Raw genomic sequence first — 18,735 nt, forward strand, 5'->3', positions numbered from 1 at the left:
TCTCATACTCTATTTTAAGGCTAAATTTTTAAAATAGTGTCTCAGAATTACAATTTTTATCATTTTAATTTCTTAAATTTAACGTTTACTATATTATTCTTTGATATTTATCTTCGGACATCATACTAGTCCCGTCAATACTAAATCAACAAACGAAAATTTGAATTGTTTTTGACTTGTTATGCTAAACACAAAACTAAATAATATCATTTTATTTTGGCACTTAAACAAAACAAAAACGAAAAACAAAAAAATATATGATATTCAAACCATTTTATTTCCTCTCTTTCTCCAAAACGACTTTGTTTTTGTCTTTTTAAAAGCCAAAATGAAACAATGTCGCTTAGCTCTTTGTCTAGCCTAACATGTCAAAGTTAGCTGCGTATTCTGATCATTGACTTATAGAAAGTGTTCAAAAATTAATATGGTGCTTGAAGCTAGATTTCAAAAACTAGTATAGTAAATTTTAAATTTAAATGACTAAAATGACAAAAATCATAAATTTCAAAAACCAGAAATTTAGTTCTATTTGAAACATTTATATTGTATATGTTCTAAGTAGGTATTGAATGAGATGATTACTACTTGTATACCCTCTCATATCCAAACCAATATCATCAAATATGTATCCGTATTTACCTAAAAATTCGATCAACAATTAAAAAACTATACTATTCAAGCTAGAAACTCAGCTCAAATTGTCATATGTAAGTTTGTTTGTTAATTCATTTGTCTCAATATTAAAATCAAAGTCTACCATATATAACAAATAAAGTTGAAACGACCATATTAACATCATGTCAAGAAGCAATAAACTAGGATAAATTACTATTTTTATCCACAAAAATTTTAAATATTGACAAATTTATTCACGAAATGAAGAAATTGAAATTATATCCATAAAAGACGGATTCAGTACAATAAAACTATCCAAAAGTCACAAATTATCCTTCACAATCTAACCTAATCCTTAACCCCTTTTACGACTTTACCACCACTAAATTCTTCCTCTCCAACTCTCATTCACATCTACTACAACCGCCAGTACTACCGTCACCCCAACCAGAACCCTCGTCGCCTCTTTCTCCTTACAACCACCATTCTCCTAACAAATAACTAGAACCATTCTCCTAACAAATAACTAGATTAAGAAGTCAAAAGTTGGATAGAATTATATCAACACTATAAAACCATAACCAAATACCAGTCACTGTTACCATCCCAAAATCCACGATCTTTGCCACTGCCATAACTACCATCTCCATCACCACCGTTTCTGTTGTATCCACTTTCACAATAGTCACCACCGCGGCGAAATCCACCACCACCATATTCACTATTCTTTGATATTGCCTCTAGCGGCGAGCTTCATCAACGATGGCAACAGACGCAACGGTGACAGAACCGTTCCCCTCCATTGCATCCCTCCTCTTTTTCTCTGACTAACCCGTGCTCTTCTTTCTTTATTTTCTGCGCCTCCAACTATGACGACAACGACAAAGTCCTTCTCCAGTGGTAGCTCTGACAACCGCGACTTCGAGGAAAGCTTCGGCGGTGACAATACATCCCTTCCTTCCTCTCCCCACGTTTTATCATTTTCTCTCTCTATTTCTGTCTTCTTTCTCTCACTCTTTCTTCCGATAATGACGATCGCTCCTAGTTCCGTCAGCATCCTTTTCTCTTCCCTTGGAGTCCTTGACAATTTTAGAAAAGTGTGTTACTTATGATATTTGCAGTAAAGATAAAGAGCGAGAAAAATTAGAGTTAGAAGAGAAATAATTTAAAATTTTTGAATAATTTTTTAGAATTTTAATAATTTTCTCGTAAGAACCATCTTTTATGGATACATCTTCAATTTCGTTATTTTTTGAGTAAATTTATCCGCGTTTAAAACTTTCGTTGATAAAAATAATAATTTATTCCAATAAACTATATCAGGACAATGTCAAAGAAAAACATTTTTTTGTCCAAAATAATATCAAAAAGATAAAATATATTTTTTTCTCTAAAATTTAACAAAAATTTTAAAAATATTCTTAAATTTTATTTTATTTTAATTTTATCCCAAAAAATTTTTATTTACATTAAAGATATTTAATGATTAATTTTTCAAAAATAGAACTAATTCAACAATAATTACACAAAACAACCTTTAACACAAATAAATCAAACATAATTATCATTCATTATTATTAGATTGATCTCAATTTTTTTTTAATTTTACTGTTAAAAATATATCAGTTGCAAATTAAAAAAATTTGAAACAAAATTAAAACAAAATAAAAATTAAAGATATTTTTAAAACTTTTGTCAAACCTTAAAAACAAAAAATATATTTTACCCTATCCAAAAAAAAAAAAAAAAAAAGCTAGAATTCATCAGTCAAATGACCTTCAACATCTGAAACTCTTAAATTAGAAGTCGACGCAAGTCCTACAATCTTGCCAAGCACAAGATTCCCAAAGTTCTAGTCTACAATAATCTCACTGAGCTAACCAAAATGTCCATGACATTTTCTTTTATTCTATTCTAATACAACCAAGTTCCTATGTGTTATTTCCAAAATATTGTCACTTTGAAAATCTAATACATTTATAATTCAATGTATCTTTATACGATTATTCAAAGATAAATTGAATTATTACTGTACTAAATTTTAAGAATGACAAATATTTTATAGCAGAAACAACGCGACTTTATAACATATCTGAAATCCGTTACCAAACCTGAATTGAGTCACTAATCCTTCTTCTCTTCATTGTTTGAGCTTGGTCCCTCATTGGCATATGAAGTACCAATCAGTGACCTACCAAAATTTGGAATTCCAACAATGAAGGGAAGAGTAGTAAGTTCTTGACTTGCTTGATTTTCATTGTTGGCCCTTGGTGAAGATAGTGATAGGCTTGTGTCATGAAGAGAAGGTGACGATGATGATGATGGGGTTGCAAAGTTGTTGGTGAGTGATGCTATGCGAGATGCAAAGGATGATCTTTCTTGAGGAACATCATGGTTGTGTTTGCCTTCATAGGTTGTCATCACAGACTTTATGTCATCTGCAGCTCTCTCCACATGTTTCTTCACGTTACAACCTGGACTCACACACTTGTAGTAGTTCCTACACATATTTTGAACTATTTAGAACACAAGATACTAGCTAAGACATCCATGTTGTGTTTGACTTTTATTTCTAAGATGAAAAATACAACAATGGAGACCATAACAGGAATTTGGGACAAAAAATTGTATCTTTGTCTCTGTCTTCCAACCAAAGAGTTAATATTCAGATTGAGCCTGAACTTATATTGATGGTCTCAAAGTTTCAATTTATTTAATTTGATTCCCTAACTTAACATATGTGGCTCCCATTAGTCACACTAGTCCTTGGTGTTATTTTTGCCACAGAACACTTATATGCTCAAATAGACTAATGACTGCCATGCTGGACTTCTTAACTATTATTTGATGCGGCAATTAAAATTTTTTAACTCAATTTGCTTTCTAAAAAGTTTTTAAAACCCTCAAGTGAAATTAGAATTAGGATTTTAAAGAATTGGAGAAAATTGAGGTAAACAAGTTTCAATTACTACATTAAATAGCGGTTAGAAAATCTAGCATGCCAACTATCAGTCCGTCTCAGTACGTCATTAACGATTCTGTGAAAAAAACAAGGTCAGAGACCAGTGTGTATCACAAATGCTAAATTGAAAGATTAAATTAAGTAAATCAAAATTTCAATAACCAAATTGAAGTACGAGTATAACTTTAGAGACTAATCTGCTAATTAACTTGTCTTCCAAATCAAATAAGTATATGTGTAGCTGTTGTTTACTTGTTTCTATATTTTTGTCTCATGGAAAAAATCTAATGGTAACTTGAGACAATAAAGAAAAGATGTAATTAAAAAATCTTTCTCAAAACTGATATTTTTGCGTGTTTCCAAGCTGTCTAATTTTTTTTTTCAAAAAGATCTATTGACTTAATTCTTTGTATTTTTATACAAGAATAATCTTCAATGTGTGAAAAGTAAAACATATAACAAGATATTAATTTTAATACAATAACAATATATGAAAAAATTAGAGTGTGTTGGTTTGCATTTTTATTTTTTATTTTCAAAATGTTAGAAGAAATATAACCATATGTATTTTCTCCTATTAGCTTAAACTTTTAGAAAAAGTGATATTATGACATCGTATTAGAATATGAAGTTCGATTCTTATTGAATTACAAAAGAAAGAATTTCACCAAAAGACGAATAAAAAAGGAAAAAAAAACCTATACAAAAGAAATAAAAAAATAAATCACCCAAACGAATACAAAAGAATAGGAAGAGAAAACAGAATACAATAATGCAAACCAAAAACACCTTTACATTGCCAAGAACTATATGTTTTTAGGTTGTAAGATTTTCAAATTAGTGAATGTTTGAGCCAAGTGGTTTACCTTGGGTTTGGGTTTCCCTTAACAACTTTCTGGCCATATTTCCTCCACCTATAGCCATCGTCAAGAATGTCAATTTCAGTTGTAGTTTGAACTACAACTCTGGGTTCCTTTATAGCTCTGCCCCCACTCGGATTAAACAAATAGCTATAGATTCCATTCCCTCCTTTCCTACAATAACAATCATAGTTAGTTATAGTCAACTCAAGCTCACATTTTAATTTAGTTTCATATTATTTTTTATTTGGATAACTAACACTAATCTACTTAGAAGTTATATGATCCTACACACAACATTCTGTATCTCTTGTAAAATCCGAAACCATTTTCTTTTTCTTTTTTAGAAGACTTGAAAACAAGACATTGGTAGAGAGATATAGGTGGCAAACTATTTTAATAAACCTTTTTTTTTAATCACAATTCAATTTCATTTTAACAATGCAAATGAGGCACTAGAGTGAATATATACTATTGAGCTTACAATCTTTTGGTGTGTGCTCCAAGTTGATTTTCAACACCTCCAACAGATTGTTGATTCAAATTCCCCGAGTCGGTGTATGATGATGCATAAAGTTCATTAACTAATGGAACATTTGCACTTCCAACAGGTTTAGAAGGGTTGGGATGGTTGTGATTTCCCTTGTACATAATGGCAATGATTTTTCCATCCAAGTTTCTCCCAACTTTCTTCTTCATCGTGCAATTTGGTTCTCCGCACCTGTAATAACTCCGGGGATTTTCGCCTCCTTTCGTCCGTTTCTCTCCATATTTCCTCCAATTGTATCCATCGTTTAGATCTCCGTCCTCATCTTCGTTAATAGATTTATGACAATTTAGTTGAGGAGCTAAAGTGCTATGTATTTCGGGAACGGCTAAGGCCATTTCAGAGAAGTTGCGGAGATATGGATCTTGAAAATTTGTTGTATTTGTCATCGGCGATGAAAAATCAACAAGCATGCCAGATTCAAGGATTGTAAATGTGTCCTGCTTTCTTTGTGGGTCTCCCTGTTCAAATTTAAACAGTATTAAAAACAAAACCTAAGCAATTGCAATTTAGAACTTCCAAATTATCAATGAATTATAGCTTGTTTATTGTGACTATGTAGTTTGATAATCACAGGAATAAGTTTAGGGTTTGTCAAGGATCCAAAACATAGAAATTAAATACAATTTCATTACTTCAATTAGACCAAGTTTCTCATCATCCGACGGGTATCTAGATGTTTGATATGAAAATTTCATAAAAATTATGCATAAACTTATCAAAGAAAAGTTTACATAATAAAAATTCATAATACTACAATTAAAGAAAAAAAAATAAAATTTATTGGGCAAAAACTACTTGAGTAAAGAGCTAGAAACACGAAAGATAAAGATGTAAAAGAAGAGTTAAGAGACCCAAAGACTCATATCGTTGTCAATTGCTAGTAGCCGCCACCGTCTTTATTCTGTTCAATAAAGACTAGGCAACCTTTGTTAGTCGCGGTTGACAATGAGAAAAGGTGGAATGGGACAATATAGTTAAAGTGATCAAATGACATATTTTGGCATGAATACGATGTACTTATTTAAAGACAATATTAAGTAAACTTCTTAAGAAAAATTTACTTTATATAATAAAATACCATAATACTACAATGAGAGAGAAAACACTCAAATTTATTGGTCAAAACTACTCAAGTAAAGAGAAACACAAAAGATAACGATGTCAAAGACCGAAAGACCCATATCATTATCAATTGCTAGTAGCCGCCATTGCCTTCATTCTATTAGCTAAAGACTAGGTCATGGGTTGTAACTTGTTGGCTGCCGTTTGAAATGAGAAAAAGTGGAAAGCGATCATTTATGGTAATAAATTTAAATGACATATTTTGTTATGAATAGAATGTAGCTGTCTAAAGACTGTATTGAGTTGTATTTACGTGATTTTTAATGATAAATTATTACTAATAACAATAAGTTTCTATACTTTGATCATGTCCAATTGTACTTCCATGTGTTGTAAAGCTAATTTATTTTATCACACTACTTAAGGCACATGTATGAACATAAAAAGCCTGTTTTAAATGATCTAAATGAGTGTATCCATGCTTCAAACCCCTTATGGTAAGAATTAATTGTATAATTAATTTTAATCATATCAACTTTCCAATTGATAATAATTCCTATTTCACAAAGGCGCGCACTATATATCAAATTTATTATGTTAGATTATCTTAGTTGGACTTGGTTAACAAAAAGACTTGGATGTGTAACATTATTCTTTTACAAATGTGTATTCCAAAATCAACACAAATTCTAAATTAAAAGTAAAATATACACAATAGGTGGCCCAAGAAACTGTATTGGACCAAAAACTTGTTCCATGACCAAAAAGATTGTTGTCCAAATCTATTTATACTTATTATTTTCAGATTTTACTCTTTTTGATCATTCTATAGGGAAGATAGAAAACATCTCGTCTTTTCTAGTGTCCTTGTTTTATTACTTAAATTTAGATGCATTTATATAATTGTACACTTATTTTACCTTTATTGAAAAGTACACATTAAAAGAAATTGCTTAGTGATCAAATTATATATATCAATATATTATCTTTTTACTTTGCTAGTTCACTTATACTAAATCTGTTATAAATTACATCTAAATAAAGGCTACAAAAATTAAAGGATAAATTCAACATCCTTATACATACAATTTTAAATTACAATTTGCTCCGTGAATATTAACTCGTATAGTTTTTTTTTTTAAAGATAAGACTCGAACCTTAGACCTATAGGTAAAAACTAGAAGATTATGCAATTTAAACTATATCGCTAGAAATTACTCCAAAATAGACCTTATTTTACTAAATTTTGTACCATCTAATACCTTCATGTATGTGGTCAAATTATATATTATAAACCCTGAGGGTAAACCGCATTTTTTCCCTAAAATTAATTATGAACATACACAGTTTTTTTTTTTTTTTGAAATAAGCTTCATATACATCATTAGAGTATACAATAGCTATAAAAAAAAAAAAAAGTATACAAAACAAGATATTGAACTAATATTTGGTTTGTAAACTTACATTTGATTCAGAAAGAAATGCATCCAAGAACTCATTGGGATTGAAACCAGGTGGGAAATCAGAGTAAGAAGGGTAAATTATTGATGAAAAAAATTCACCGTGATTATCATCACCAGTTCTAGGTATAGAAGTTTCCCAACAATTATCATCAACCATGCTCGTGTTGTTGTACCTTCTTGAAAGTAAGCCACTGAAAGTAGTGAAAGACATGTTCCTTTCTTATTTGAGAAAGTGATGCATATTTTGTGAGCATATATATATGTGAATTGAAGTAAGAGCATGCATGCATGTGTTAGGAAGTTGCTTCTCAGAAGTTGAAGATTCATTTTCTTGAATCTTGACCATGGAAATAAAAAACACGGGAAAAAAGGAAGATAGGTCAAGGGTTGTGGGTTTGACTTGACTTAGACATAAGCTAGTAAGATATGATATATTTGTCTTATTTAATTTAATTTAATTTAATAGTTTAAGGAGTTCATAGAGCATAGAGCATAGGACATGTAATGTTGAACGAGGTTCTACATGTAGCCACGTGTCTTATTAAGTCATTACGTGGCTACCATTTTGATTTGGTGTCTCTATATATAGAAGTCGAAAATGAGTTGAATGTGTACTACTCTCTCTAGTTGTGCTTACGATATCTCTTACACAATGTGTTATTATATATATATATATATAAAATAAAATTTAAATTTCGATATTTATTTAAAAAAATTATTAAATTAATCATTAAATCAATCTAAATTAATTAAATATATATATTTTAATATATTAAAATATTATTCTCTTTCATCAAAATAACTAGCTATAAAAATGCAAAACGAAACCACACATGCATAAGAACGAGAAAATTTTAATAATATATAGTATTATTATATAAGTCAATAAAAAGGATTGTACTATACGTGATTAATCATTTTTAAATGTCATTAAAACTAAAATTATGATTAAAATACACTAATTATTTTCTTCATATTAAACATTGATAAAACTTTGATAGTAAATATTTCAGACCAAATTATGAAGTCTTTTCAATATCAGTAAACGAGCAGGTCAAATTTGAGCTTCTGGCTTTATACATCTGAAAATCTAAATTAATTTTTTATTTTATGGTATCTTTCAACAAGACAAAATATGAAATAATCCATAGTTTGACTAATGAATTTTTACATGGTAAGATATTTATTTAAATAAATTAATAAATTAACCACTAAATCAACTTAAAATGATTAAATTATTTAAAGCAAGTTTTTTTTTTGGTAATTAAACCGGGCAAATCCAAAGCAAATTGTCTATGGTGAAAACAATATTTTTCAGTCTTTAGGTAGTGGTTGTTTTAAGATATTAAGATAGAGACTGAGAGATTGAGATTCAATATCAAGTTTGTTAGTTTAGGCGTTAGTATTAAAATTTTTGTTTCTATTTCTATTTTAGTACCTCCAAAAAATGAGGACACAGTGGACTAAAATTTTTAGAGATGGAGACTGAAACTTTAATAACATTTTATATTTAAAATACTCTTATTTCAATTAATTAATTCTAATTTTACTCTTTGTGTAAATTAAATTAGAGTTTCATTCTTGTTTCAATTTCTGTCTCTTATTTTCTACCAAATAAAATACAAAAATTTATTTCAATCTCTATCTTTTAGTCTTTGTCTCTCAATCTCAATTTTTTTTGTCTTTGTCTTTCTACCTAACACTAACTTAAAGTCTATGAACAAATATTCTAAATTTATGGCTATTATTTGTGCCGTACAAGAATTGTAATTATATTTACTTCATTCCAAAATTTTAGTAATAACAAACCGGTATCGATTTGACAAAACAAATAAATCATGTTCTCTTTTTGGTTTATAATAAACCACGACTTTATTGCAGTTGTATGTTATTTATTGGGTTTAAATGGATTTTGTTAATATAAAATATCTGTTATATATTTTATATTTTTATTATATATTATTAATTTTATAACAAAAATATATTATATGATATTTTTTATTGTAATTAATTTTTTTTAAATTAAGAAGTTTTTTTTCTTTTGTCTTTCTCTTCTTTATTTTTTTCTCTTTATCATCTATTTTGTTTCACTTTTTAATTTTAATATTAAAAAAATAATAATATTTTATAATTTTATTAAAGTATAATGTGTATAACTAGAATATAAAAGATATAAATTTGACTAACAAATTTATTATTTAAAAAAAATCTAATTCTCATATATTTATGTACTGAATTTTTTAAATTTGTATAATACACAAATCTGGCATTCATATATATATCTAAATTTTTAAAAAATTTTAATGCATAAATCTAACCTTTAAATTTGTATATCTCATCTAAATTAGTCTTTTAGATTTTTTTTCTCCTCAACAAATTTGACTTTTCGATTTATTTAATAAAAATTTTTAAATATTAACTCCATATTGAAAAAAAAACCAACTTTTTTAATAACGGTGCATTACACACCAATTTGCTCGATATAAAAAAAATTAGCGATTCTATTTTTTTATATACTATTATTAATTATTAGTTTGACAATAAAAATATATCATATATTATTTGCTAGTTGTAATTAAAATTAAAATTTAAAATTGATATTTGTATTTATATTATATTATTAGTTTGACAAATATTTTGAATTATTTAAATATTTTATTTATTAAAATTTGCAATGTGTACTTTTTAAACTATCATTATACATCTCAAATACAAATGGTAAAAAATAAATTAGTACAGAAGTCGAATACTATATATCCAAAATGAAATACCTTAAAAAAAATTCCAAATGTACTTGGGATGTATTATATCTACGTATATGTATATATTTAGAGTGCACAACACTCGAAATAAAGTGAAAAATTAAAATATATATAGGTATAATAATATGATTATTAAATAAAAATGAAGTAATAATGAATAATAAATTATTAATTAATTTTATTTTGAAATAAAATATAATTGCAAGAAGAAAATTAATATATTAACTAAATAAATAGATATACAACAATAAAAAAATAATTATATTATAATTAAATTAATAAATAATTTAAAAAAAAAATTAAATATACATCTTTGAATTAGGACTTAAAACTACAGTTTTTTGTTTTGATTTTTTAAGGTTATTTTTGTTAGACCTATAACCTAATAATATTATTATTATTATCGTAATATTGACAATTAAGATAATAATAATAATAATAATAATAATAATAATAATAATAATAATAATAATAATAAAATAATAATAATAATAATAGCAAAAAAAAAAGTATAAAAGTGAAAGGTGCAAGAAGGATAATATTAGTATGACTATATGTAACAGTTCAGACCACCCGCTAGTATGATATTGTCCGTTTTGGCACATAAGACCTCACAGTTTTGTCTTTGACGATAGAAATGATGGCCGAAGCCCCCCACACTCACTCGTCAAAACGCATCATGCTAGGGAGAGGTATCCACACCCTTATAAGGCATGCTTCGTTCTCCTCCCCAACCGATGTGGGCCTTACAATCAATCCCCCTAAGGGAGCCTAGCGCCCTCGCTGGCACATCGATCCGGGTTCTGGCTCTAATACCATCTGTAACAGTCCAGACCACCCGCTAGCACGATATTGTCCGCTTTGGCACACAAGGCCTCACGGTTTTGCCTTTGACGATAGGGATGCTAGCCGAAACCCCCCACATTCACTCGTCAAAACGCGTCATACTAGGGAGAGGTATCAACACCCTTATACGACATGCTTCGTTCCCCTCTCCAACCGATGTAGGACCTCACAATCAATCCCCCTAGGGGGAGCCCAGCACCCTCGCTGGCACATCGATCCGGGTTCTGACTCTAATACCATCTGTAACAGCCCAGACCACCTGCTAGCACGATATTGTCCGCTTTGGCACACAAGACCTCACGGTTTTACCTTTGACGATAGGGATGCTAGATGAAACCCCCCACACTCACTCGTCAAAACGCGTCATACTAGGAAAAGGTATCTACACCCTTATAAGGCATGCTTCGTTCCCCTCTCCTTATATCTATATTTGTCCTAATTGTTACAATAATAGTTCTTTAAGATCCGAATTATACCACAAATTAATTTTATTATGGAGAGTGAGATTGTGTTGGACGATGTTATAGAGAGGAGGAGAGCTTTACCTGTCTATGGTGTCAGCCACATAGAAATCGGACCGTGTGAGAGGTAAGACCAAATCGGACCGTGCGAGTAGTGGGTGCAACACGGACCGTCCGAGTTGTGGAAGCCCAAGCCACGTGTCGCACCCGAGTGGCTCCCCAACGACAGTACCCCTTTAACCCCACAACTCGCCTTTATTTGGATGCATATCCTCACTTTCTCTTTCTGACTTTCTTTCCCATCCAGGAAACATATTTTCATCTTATTCCTCTCTGAAAGCTTGCTACTTCATCCATTTGATGGGAAAAAAATTAAAATGTTCAAGAAATCAAAATTCAGAAATGTTGATCGTCCGAAACTTAACATTGTAAAATATCTCAATCATTCTGATTATGTAAGTTTATTTGTTAATTTTTTTTATATTTTAAAATTATGATTATTATTTTTAAAATTTAGTTAACTTTACTGTTGTTAGAAGTTGAACTGAGAATGACTGAGTCTATAATTTTATTGATAGAAATTTAGAAATAAATATTTAAAAAAAGTGTAAATGTAGTTGATTTTTGTTTAAAATTGTTTATAATATAATAAATTATAAATAAAACAGACCATTTTAAAAATTTTTGGAGTATTATTAGAAGTTATAATTAAGTAGTTATAGTTAATTGTAGAAATTTAGAAATATATATTTAAATAATAGTTAGAAATATATATGTATAAATGCAGTTATTCTTGTTTAGACTTTTTTGTAAATATAATAGATTAAAAATAAAAAAATAATTTAATTAAGCATTAGATAAATTTAAATTGATTAAATCCAAACCAAATTTCTTTTTTTTATAATTAAGCAGGGCACATCCAAACCAAGTTTTTGTTTTTATCTTTTTGATTGTGGGCTTGTGGCGGTCCAAGCAATGTGCATACCAACAACCTACCATGCAATTTCACTCTACTTGGGAAGTGAAACAAATAATAAACCAAGTGAAAGTAGATTGTAATGAGTCCTTAATGTAGTGAGTCTAATGACCAATGTTATTTTCAACTTACTATAGTGATTGTGGTATTAGGTCGAGCAACTCCAACGCTTTTTCTGATAGAGAGAGAGTTTTCAACCGTTGAAGAAAAGTGTAGAACAATTTTTACACAATTTTCAAGAGAAATGAATCCCTCTTAAATAAGGACTTGGGATGATCAATAATAATTTGTCATTAAATAAATAATTATATAAAATTTTAATTAATTATATTAAATAATTAAATTATAATTAATTTAGTAATAATTATAATAATTAATTATATTTTTATTTAATTAATAATTTATATTAATTATTTAAATAATAATTAAATCGTAATTACTTTATTAATAATTATAATAATTAATTAGATTAAATAATTAAATTTTTATTTAATTAATAATTTATATTAATTATTTATGTTATAATTAATATTAAATATTATTTATATTATTATATTAAATTATAATTAATTAAACTTATTTACATTAAAAAATAAATTTAATTTTTACACCTTACAAAATAATTGTTGGTTGGATTGATTATTTTTATTTTTAAAATTTAAAATGTTAACCACATTATTAAAATTAGTAGTTGCGAAACTAGTCATTGCAAAATTAGCCGTTGGAAATATGATAATGTCAAAAATGGCTTATCACCACTTCAGTTGGGAGAAGAAAATTTTACACCATACCATTAATTTCTCCAAAAAAATATCCAACTTTAAAATAGGCAGCAGCATAGACAATTAAAAGAGAATTTGATTAAATACATATGACAATTTCACAATACTTGTAGTCAACTATAGAGTTTAATTATATTTTTCTTTGTATTAAGTAATTTTACAAATTAGTGTAATCTCGAATTATATATTATATATTATTATTATATGTGAATTTATTTAATATCAATATTTTTTAATAATAAATTATTTTTAAATTTATAAATTTAAATAATATTATTAAAAAAATTAATTATATTAATTTTAAATATTTTAATTAATTAATTAAAATTTTTATTTATTAAAATTAGTTCTTTTTAATAAAAAATATTTTAAATTCTTATTTACTGTTTATAACGTAAAAATTGGTATAAAATTATTTTTTCTAAAAAGTAAGCGATAACTAAAAATTAGAATGAATTTTTTATTGAAAATAGTCTTAATCAAGTGGTGAGAATTTGTTTTGTCACTCCTGTAAATGAAGAGACTTCCATAGAGACCATGTCATGTCATGACTAGTCGCGTAAACATTACAAAGTAATTAATCACTGTTGTTACTTATTTATCTTGTTTATTCATACAAATTGAGAGCAATAAGAATAAAAGAAGCATAAGTAAATGCTACTAGTAAATAGTAATGAATAATCCATGAGGTCTGAATAGTGATGTGTCAAGTCATGGCAGGCCTAGATAAGAGAAGATTCTGAAAAGGCTAAAAGGCCTATGATCTATGCACGTTGAAACCAGAAGCACCTCGTTAATGATCATTTACCCACACCGCCAATGAAAACATAAAAAAATGTTTCCTCTCTTTCATTTTCCATCAAGCGAGGGTGAGAACTGAGAAGTGAGAACTTGTTGGTATTCCCCTATTCTTCATCTGGTTTCAATGGCAAAGAAGTCTCACATCGGTTGAAGCTTTAAGAAATAAGTGTTTTATATACGAGAGATGCATTCAAAGGCTTGTCCCTTCGGGGACATCCGATAAAATTGGAACGATACAGAGAAGATTAGCATGGCCCCTGCGCAAGGATGACACGCACAAATCGAGAAATGGTCCAAATTTTTTTTGCTATTCTTCAATGGATTTCTGATTTCTCCTCCTCCTCTTTGCAATTTTCATTCTTCTTCAATGGATATTTGTCCTCTTTTGGGGGCTAAACTTCCTTGTTTCTGCCTTCAATTTTATTTTGTAATTGTTTTTCTTACCTGGGTCTGTATTTTGTTGTCAAATAAGAAAGTTGGAGCAAGCCAAAAAAAAATTCCTTTATTTTCAGGTAAGAAATATTGAACAACACTTTTCAGTCCTCCTCTTCTTTGCATTCTTCTTCAGTGGATTTTGTCCTCTCTGAGGCTAAACTTTCTTGTTTCTGTGATTTTGTGGTACCAAAAAAGTAACGTCTGCATTTTTTGTTTCTGCCTTCAATTTTATTTTGTAATTTCTTTTCTTAACTGGGTCTGTGTTTTGTTGTCCAAAAAGAAAGTTGTTGCAAACCAAAAAGTTTCCTTTATCTTCAGGCAAGAAATATTGAACGACACTTTTTGTGCCTTATATTTTTATCTAGGTTGGGTGTTCCATATTTTGATGAGAGTATTTAGAGAAAAGAACTATATTTTTATTTAGGTTGGGTGTTCCATATTTTGATGAGAGTATTTAGATAAAAGAACTAATTAAATGGCCAAAAAAAAAAGATTGGGTCTGTCAGAATACCGTGCGACCATCTTGACTACAAAGTTGCAGCGAGAACGAAACTGTACCTATAGAACAGATCCTGTTCAAGTAAGGTCGTGCTCTGTGCTCTTTGTGTTTAGTTATAAAAAATGCTTTTGTTTTGTTAATCCAGGCGATGTGCGACTGAGTTTACATTTTCGAGAAAATCTTAAAATTTAACCACGTGTTTAATCCTCTAGTCTCAAATAACTCGGACTCAGAGAAGATATGAAGTGAACAACACATGAGATTAGCCATTGCCGAGTGTAGGTGTGTATCTGTTTAGGGAAATGAATAATTGGTCTTGTATTTGGTAAGTTATGTTGGCTCTTAGCTCTTCCAAAATGATGTGCTATTAAAACTGATCTGTCATCTGTTTCAAATGGCTGAAAGCGACTTGGAAAGAGCAAAACTTTGTGTGAAGAACAAGTCAAAAGAGTTTATGACAGAAAGGATAAACGTAATTATTGAACTACTAGTACCCTTTGTGGCATAGTTTGTTCATTGTAGTTTATCCCAATGAAAAACAAGGCGGTTCAAAAACACTCATTTTGGCTCTTGTATAGTATAGTTCCCGAATGGCCCTTAATCACAGGTAACCAGGCAGCCGTCTAATACGATTGATTGCAAGTAATTTACCTTGAGTTTGGGTTTCCTTGACAACTTTCTGGCCATATTTCAAGAACCTCAATTTCAGTTGTAGTTTGAATTACAACTCTGGGTTCCTTTATAGCTTTGCCCCCACTCGGATTAAACAAATAGCTGTAGAAGTTATATGATCCTATACACAACATTCTGTATTTGTCTTTTGTAAAATTCGAAATCATTTTCTTTTTCTTTTTTAGAAGACTTGAAATCAAGAGATATAGGTGGCAAACTATTTTAATAATCACAATTCAATTTCATTTTAATAATGCAAATGGGGCACTAGAGTGAACATATACTATTGAGCTTACAAGTTGATTTTCAACACCTCCTCCAACAGATTGTTGATTCAAATTCCCCGAGTTGGTGTATGATGATGCATAAGTTCATTAACTAATGAAAAATTTGCACTTTCGACAGGCTTATAAGACTTGGGATGGTTGTATTTATGCTGTTTTTAATGATAAATTATTACTAATATAGCAATAAGCTTCTATACTTTGATTATATCCAATTGTACTTCCTTGTGTTATAAAGCTAGTTTATTTTATCACACTACTTAAGGAACATGTATGAACATAAAAGGCCTATATTTTAATGATCTAAATGAGTGTATCCATGCTTCAAAGCCCTTATGGTAAGAGTTAATTATATAATTAATTTTAATCATATCAGCTTTTCAATTGATAATTCCTGTTTCACAAAGGGGCTTTCTCTCTCTCTCTCTCTAGAAAAAGTATAGATAAATAAGTTTTAACCAACCAATTTTAAACAACTATAATTAATAATAACTGATGTTGTGTTTTTAAAAAAATAAAATTTAAATAATTACTAATTAATAATAATTAAAAAAATTAGGATCACTAATTAATAATAAATTGGCTAGTAGTTGAATAGTTGAGTGTTAATTACCTAACTGAATTCGATATTCAAGCAAATACAAATGGCAAAAAACAATTATAAGAAATCTAAGAGATATATCTCGCTCACTTAAAGTTTTAAGTATATTCGGTTGGATTGTAATTCTAGTCAAGTTTTGTACAGTAAAAAATTTTACAATTGTGTATTTTATTTTTTTGAACAATACAATTACAATTATGTATTTTAAGATCAACATAAATTCTAAATTAAAAACAAAAACATATGAAAGGTTGCGTTTCATGGAAACGACTGCGTTTTCTGAGGATGTACATTAGGACAATTAATCCATTGACTATTTTACATTGTTCATATATGCAACAAATATCCACATCAACAGTGACATATCTCAGCACTTAAGGTTACAATGTTATGTCAGTATTTTTTATTAAGAGTTGACGAAAAAATACTCATAAAATTACATTGTATTACGAAAATTGTAGATAAAAATTAAAATGGATCATTTTTATTTTGAGAGATCGTATTGTCATTCACAAAAATAAACAAAAATCGAATTGAAAGTTAACTTATTTTATGCTACTAATACTGATTCTAGCTTATTTATTGAAAAGACTTGTATAACCAAATACAAAATGAGAAAAGTTCTAAACATCATTCGAATTAATTACCTACACTTATTTTTTTATTATTATTTTTATTTTATAGAATCTAAATTCTTATTCGAAATATCACTGCCCTTTTTCTGAAATATTGTCCAATTTAAAGAATTTTGAATTATCAAATGTCTAGTATTTTTAGTATTCATCAATATTAATATCAAGAAAATTATAATTATTTATTTCAATCACACTTTTAATTTTATTGACACGTTTAAATAATGATTAATTACGTATATTTACTTGTCTAAATATCCTTTTATTTAATTATATAATAATATTATATATTATTAAAATTAATTTCTTGTTTGTTAATTTGTGATTTTCTTTTGCTTTTTTTATAGCTAGTTATTTTAATGAATAGAATAATTTTTCAATATATCAAAATATTTTAATGCTTGAGAAAATAACAAATCAAACATATTTTCAGTATTTTTCTTCTTTAGAAATAAAAATCAGTGTATCAAATCAAACGTACTTTTAAAAAATTGAAAAATTTATAAAAAAAAATTAATGACCTATGACCTATGCATGTTGAAGCCAGAAGCACCTCGTTAATGACCATTTGGCCACACCGCCAATGAAAACATTAAAAAAAAAAAATCCTCCCCTTCATTTTCCATAAAGCGAGGTTGAGAAATGAGAAGTGAGAAGTTGTTGGTATCTACTAAAAAAAAAAGTATCCTCCCCTTCATTTACCTGGGTATGTACTTTGTTGTCAAAGAAGGACGTTGGTGCAAGCCATTTTCAAATAAAAAATATTGAAGGACACATTTCTGGCTTCTATTTTTATCTGGGTTGGGTGTTCCATATTCTCATGAGAGTAGATATGCAGAGAAATTAACTAATTAATGTTAAAAAAATTTTAAAAACCATAATTTTGAGAACGCCGTTCAGATTAGGGATGTTCGGAGTGCGGTTTGAATCGATTTTGAGTAAAAAACTCATCCGATCTAAACACTAATTTTACTTGTGGTACGGTTTGAATTGGATAATTTTTAAAAAAATTTGATCCTATCCGATCCAATTTCAAACGGTTTGAATTGGATTAGATTTGTGGTTTTATAAATTAAAAAATTAAATATATATAATAAGTCTCAACATCAAATTTTAAGTAACCAACAATAATATAACAAGTCTTAACAATATCTTAAAAACCAACGATGACATAACAATAAAAATAAAATTATAAGTTGGTTAAAATAAATAAATAAATCATATTTTGAACATAAAATATTAATTAAATAATAATAATACATAAGTAGTATAAAAATATATAACAAATTGAACATGTTATAAATATTATTGTAAATATAATAATAAAATAATAATATAAGAGTATATTGTGTAGTTTGAATTGGATTGGATTGAATCAGTTATAAAAAAAAATCCAAAATTCTATTCAATCCAACAGTTTAAAAAAATAAATTTAAAATAAATTTAAAAACACCTAGTTCTAATGGACGCTT

At 28.3% G+C, this 18,735-nt stretch overlaps 1 protein-coding gene and 1 non-coding gene across 2 annotated transcripts; one reads left to right on the forward strand and one right to left on the reverse strand.

Moving 5' to 3' along the window:
* Positions 1-2,387: 2,387 nt before the first annotated feature.
* LOC112751242 (probable WRKY transcription factor 26) lies at positions 2,388-7,933 on the reverse strand. The gene is made up of 4 exons (XM_025800313.2): positions 7,514-7,933; positions 4,922-5,445; positions 4,444-4,611; positions 2,388-3,115 (listed from the first exon to the last, which is right to left on the reverse strand). The coding sequence occupies exons 1-4, from the start codon at positions 7,721-7,723 to the stop codon at positions 2,740-2,742; spliced, it is 1,278 nt and encodes a 425-aa protein (XP_025656098.1). The 5' UTR covers positions 7,724-7,933; the 3' UTR covers positions 2,388-2,739.
* Positions 7,934-14,340: 6,407 nt separating this feature from the next.
* LOC112764257 (U6 spliceosomal RNA) lies at positions 14,341-14,443 on the forward strand. Its single transcript, XR_003183071.1, has one exon. It is a non-coding gene; the product is annotated as a U6 spliceosomal RNA (small nuclear RNA).
* The last annotated feature ends 4,292 nt before the right edge of the window (positions 14,444-18,735 follow it).

This window comes from Arachis hypogaea, chromosome 2 (genome assembly GCF_003086295.3).
Source record: "Arachis hypogaea cultivar Tifrunner chromosome 2, arahy.Tifrunner.gnm2.J5K5, whole genome shotgun sequence".
Classification (NCBI taxonomy): Eukaryota; Viridiplantae; Streptophyta; class Magnoliopsida; order Fabales; family Fabaceae; genus Arachis; species Arachis hypogaea.

Coding starts and splice junctions, on each gene's coding strand:
- LOC112751242 (XM_025800313.2), bottom strand. CDS start 7,723: ATGTCTTTCACTACTTTCAGTGGCTTACTTTCAAGAAGGTACAACAAC. Junction 4,612..4,921: donor GGAGCACACACCAAAAGATT/GTAAGCTCAATA, acceptor TTGTTATTGTAG/GAAAGGAGGGAATGGAATCT. Junction 3,116..4,443: donor AAGGGAAACCCAAACCCAAG/GTAAACCACTTG, acceptor AAATATGTGTAG/GAACTACTACAAGTGTGTGA.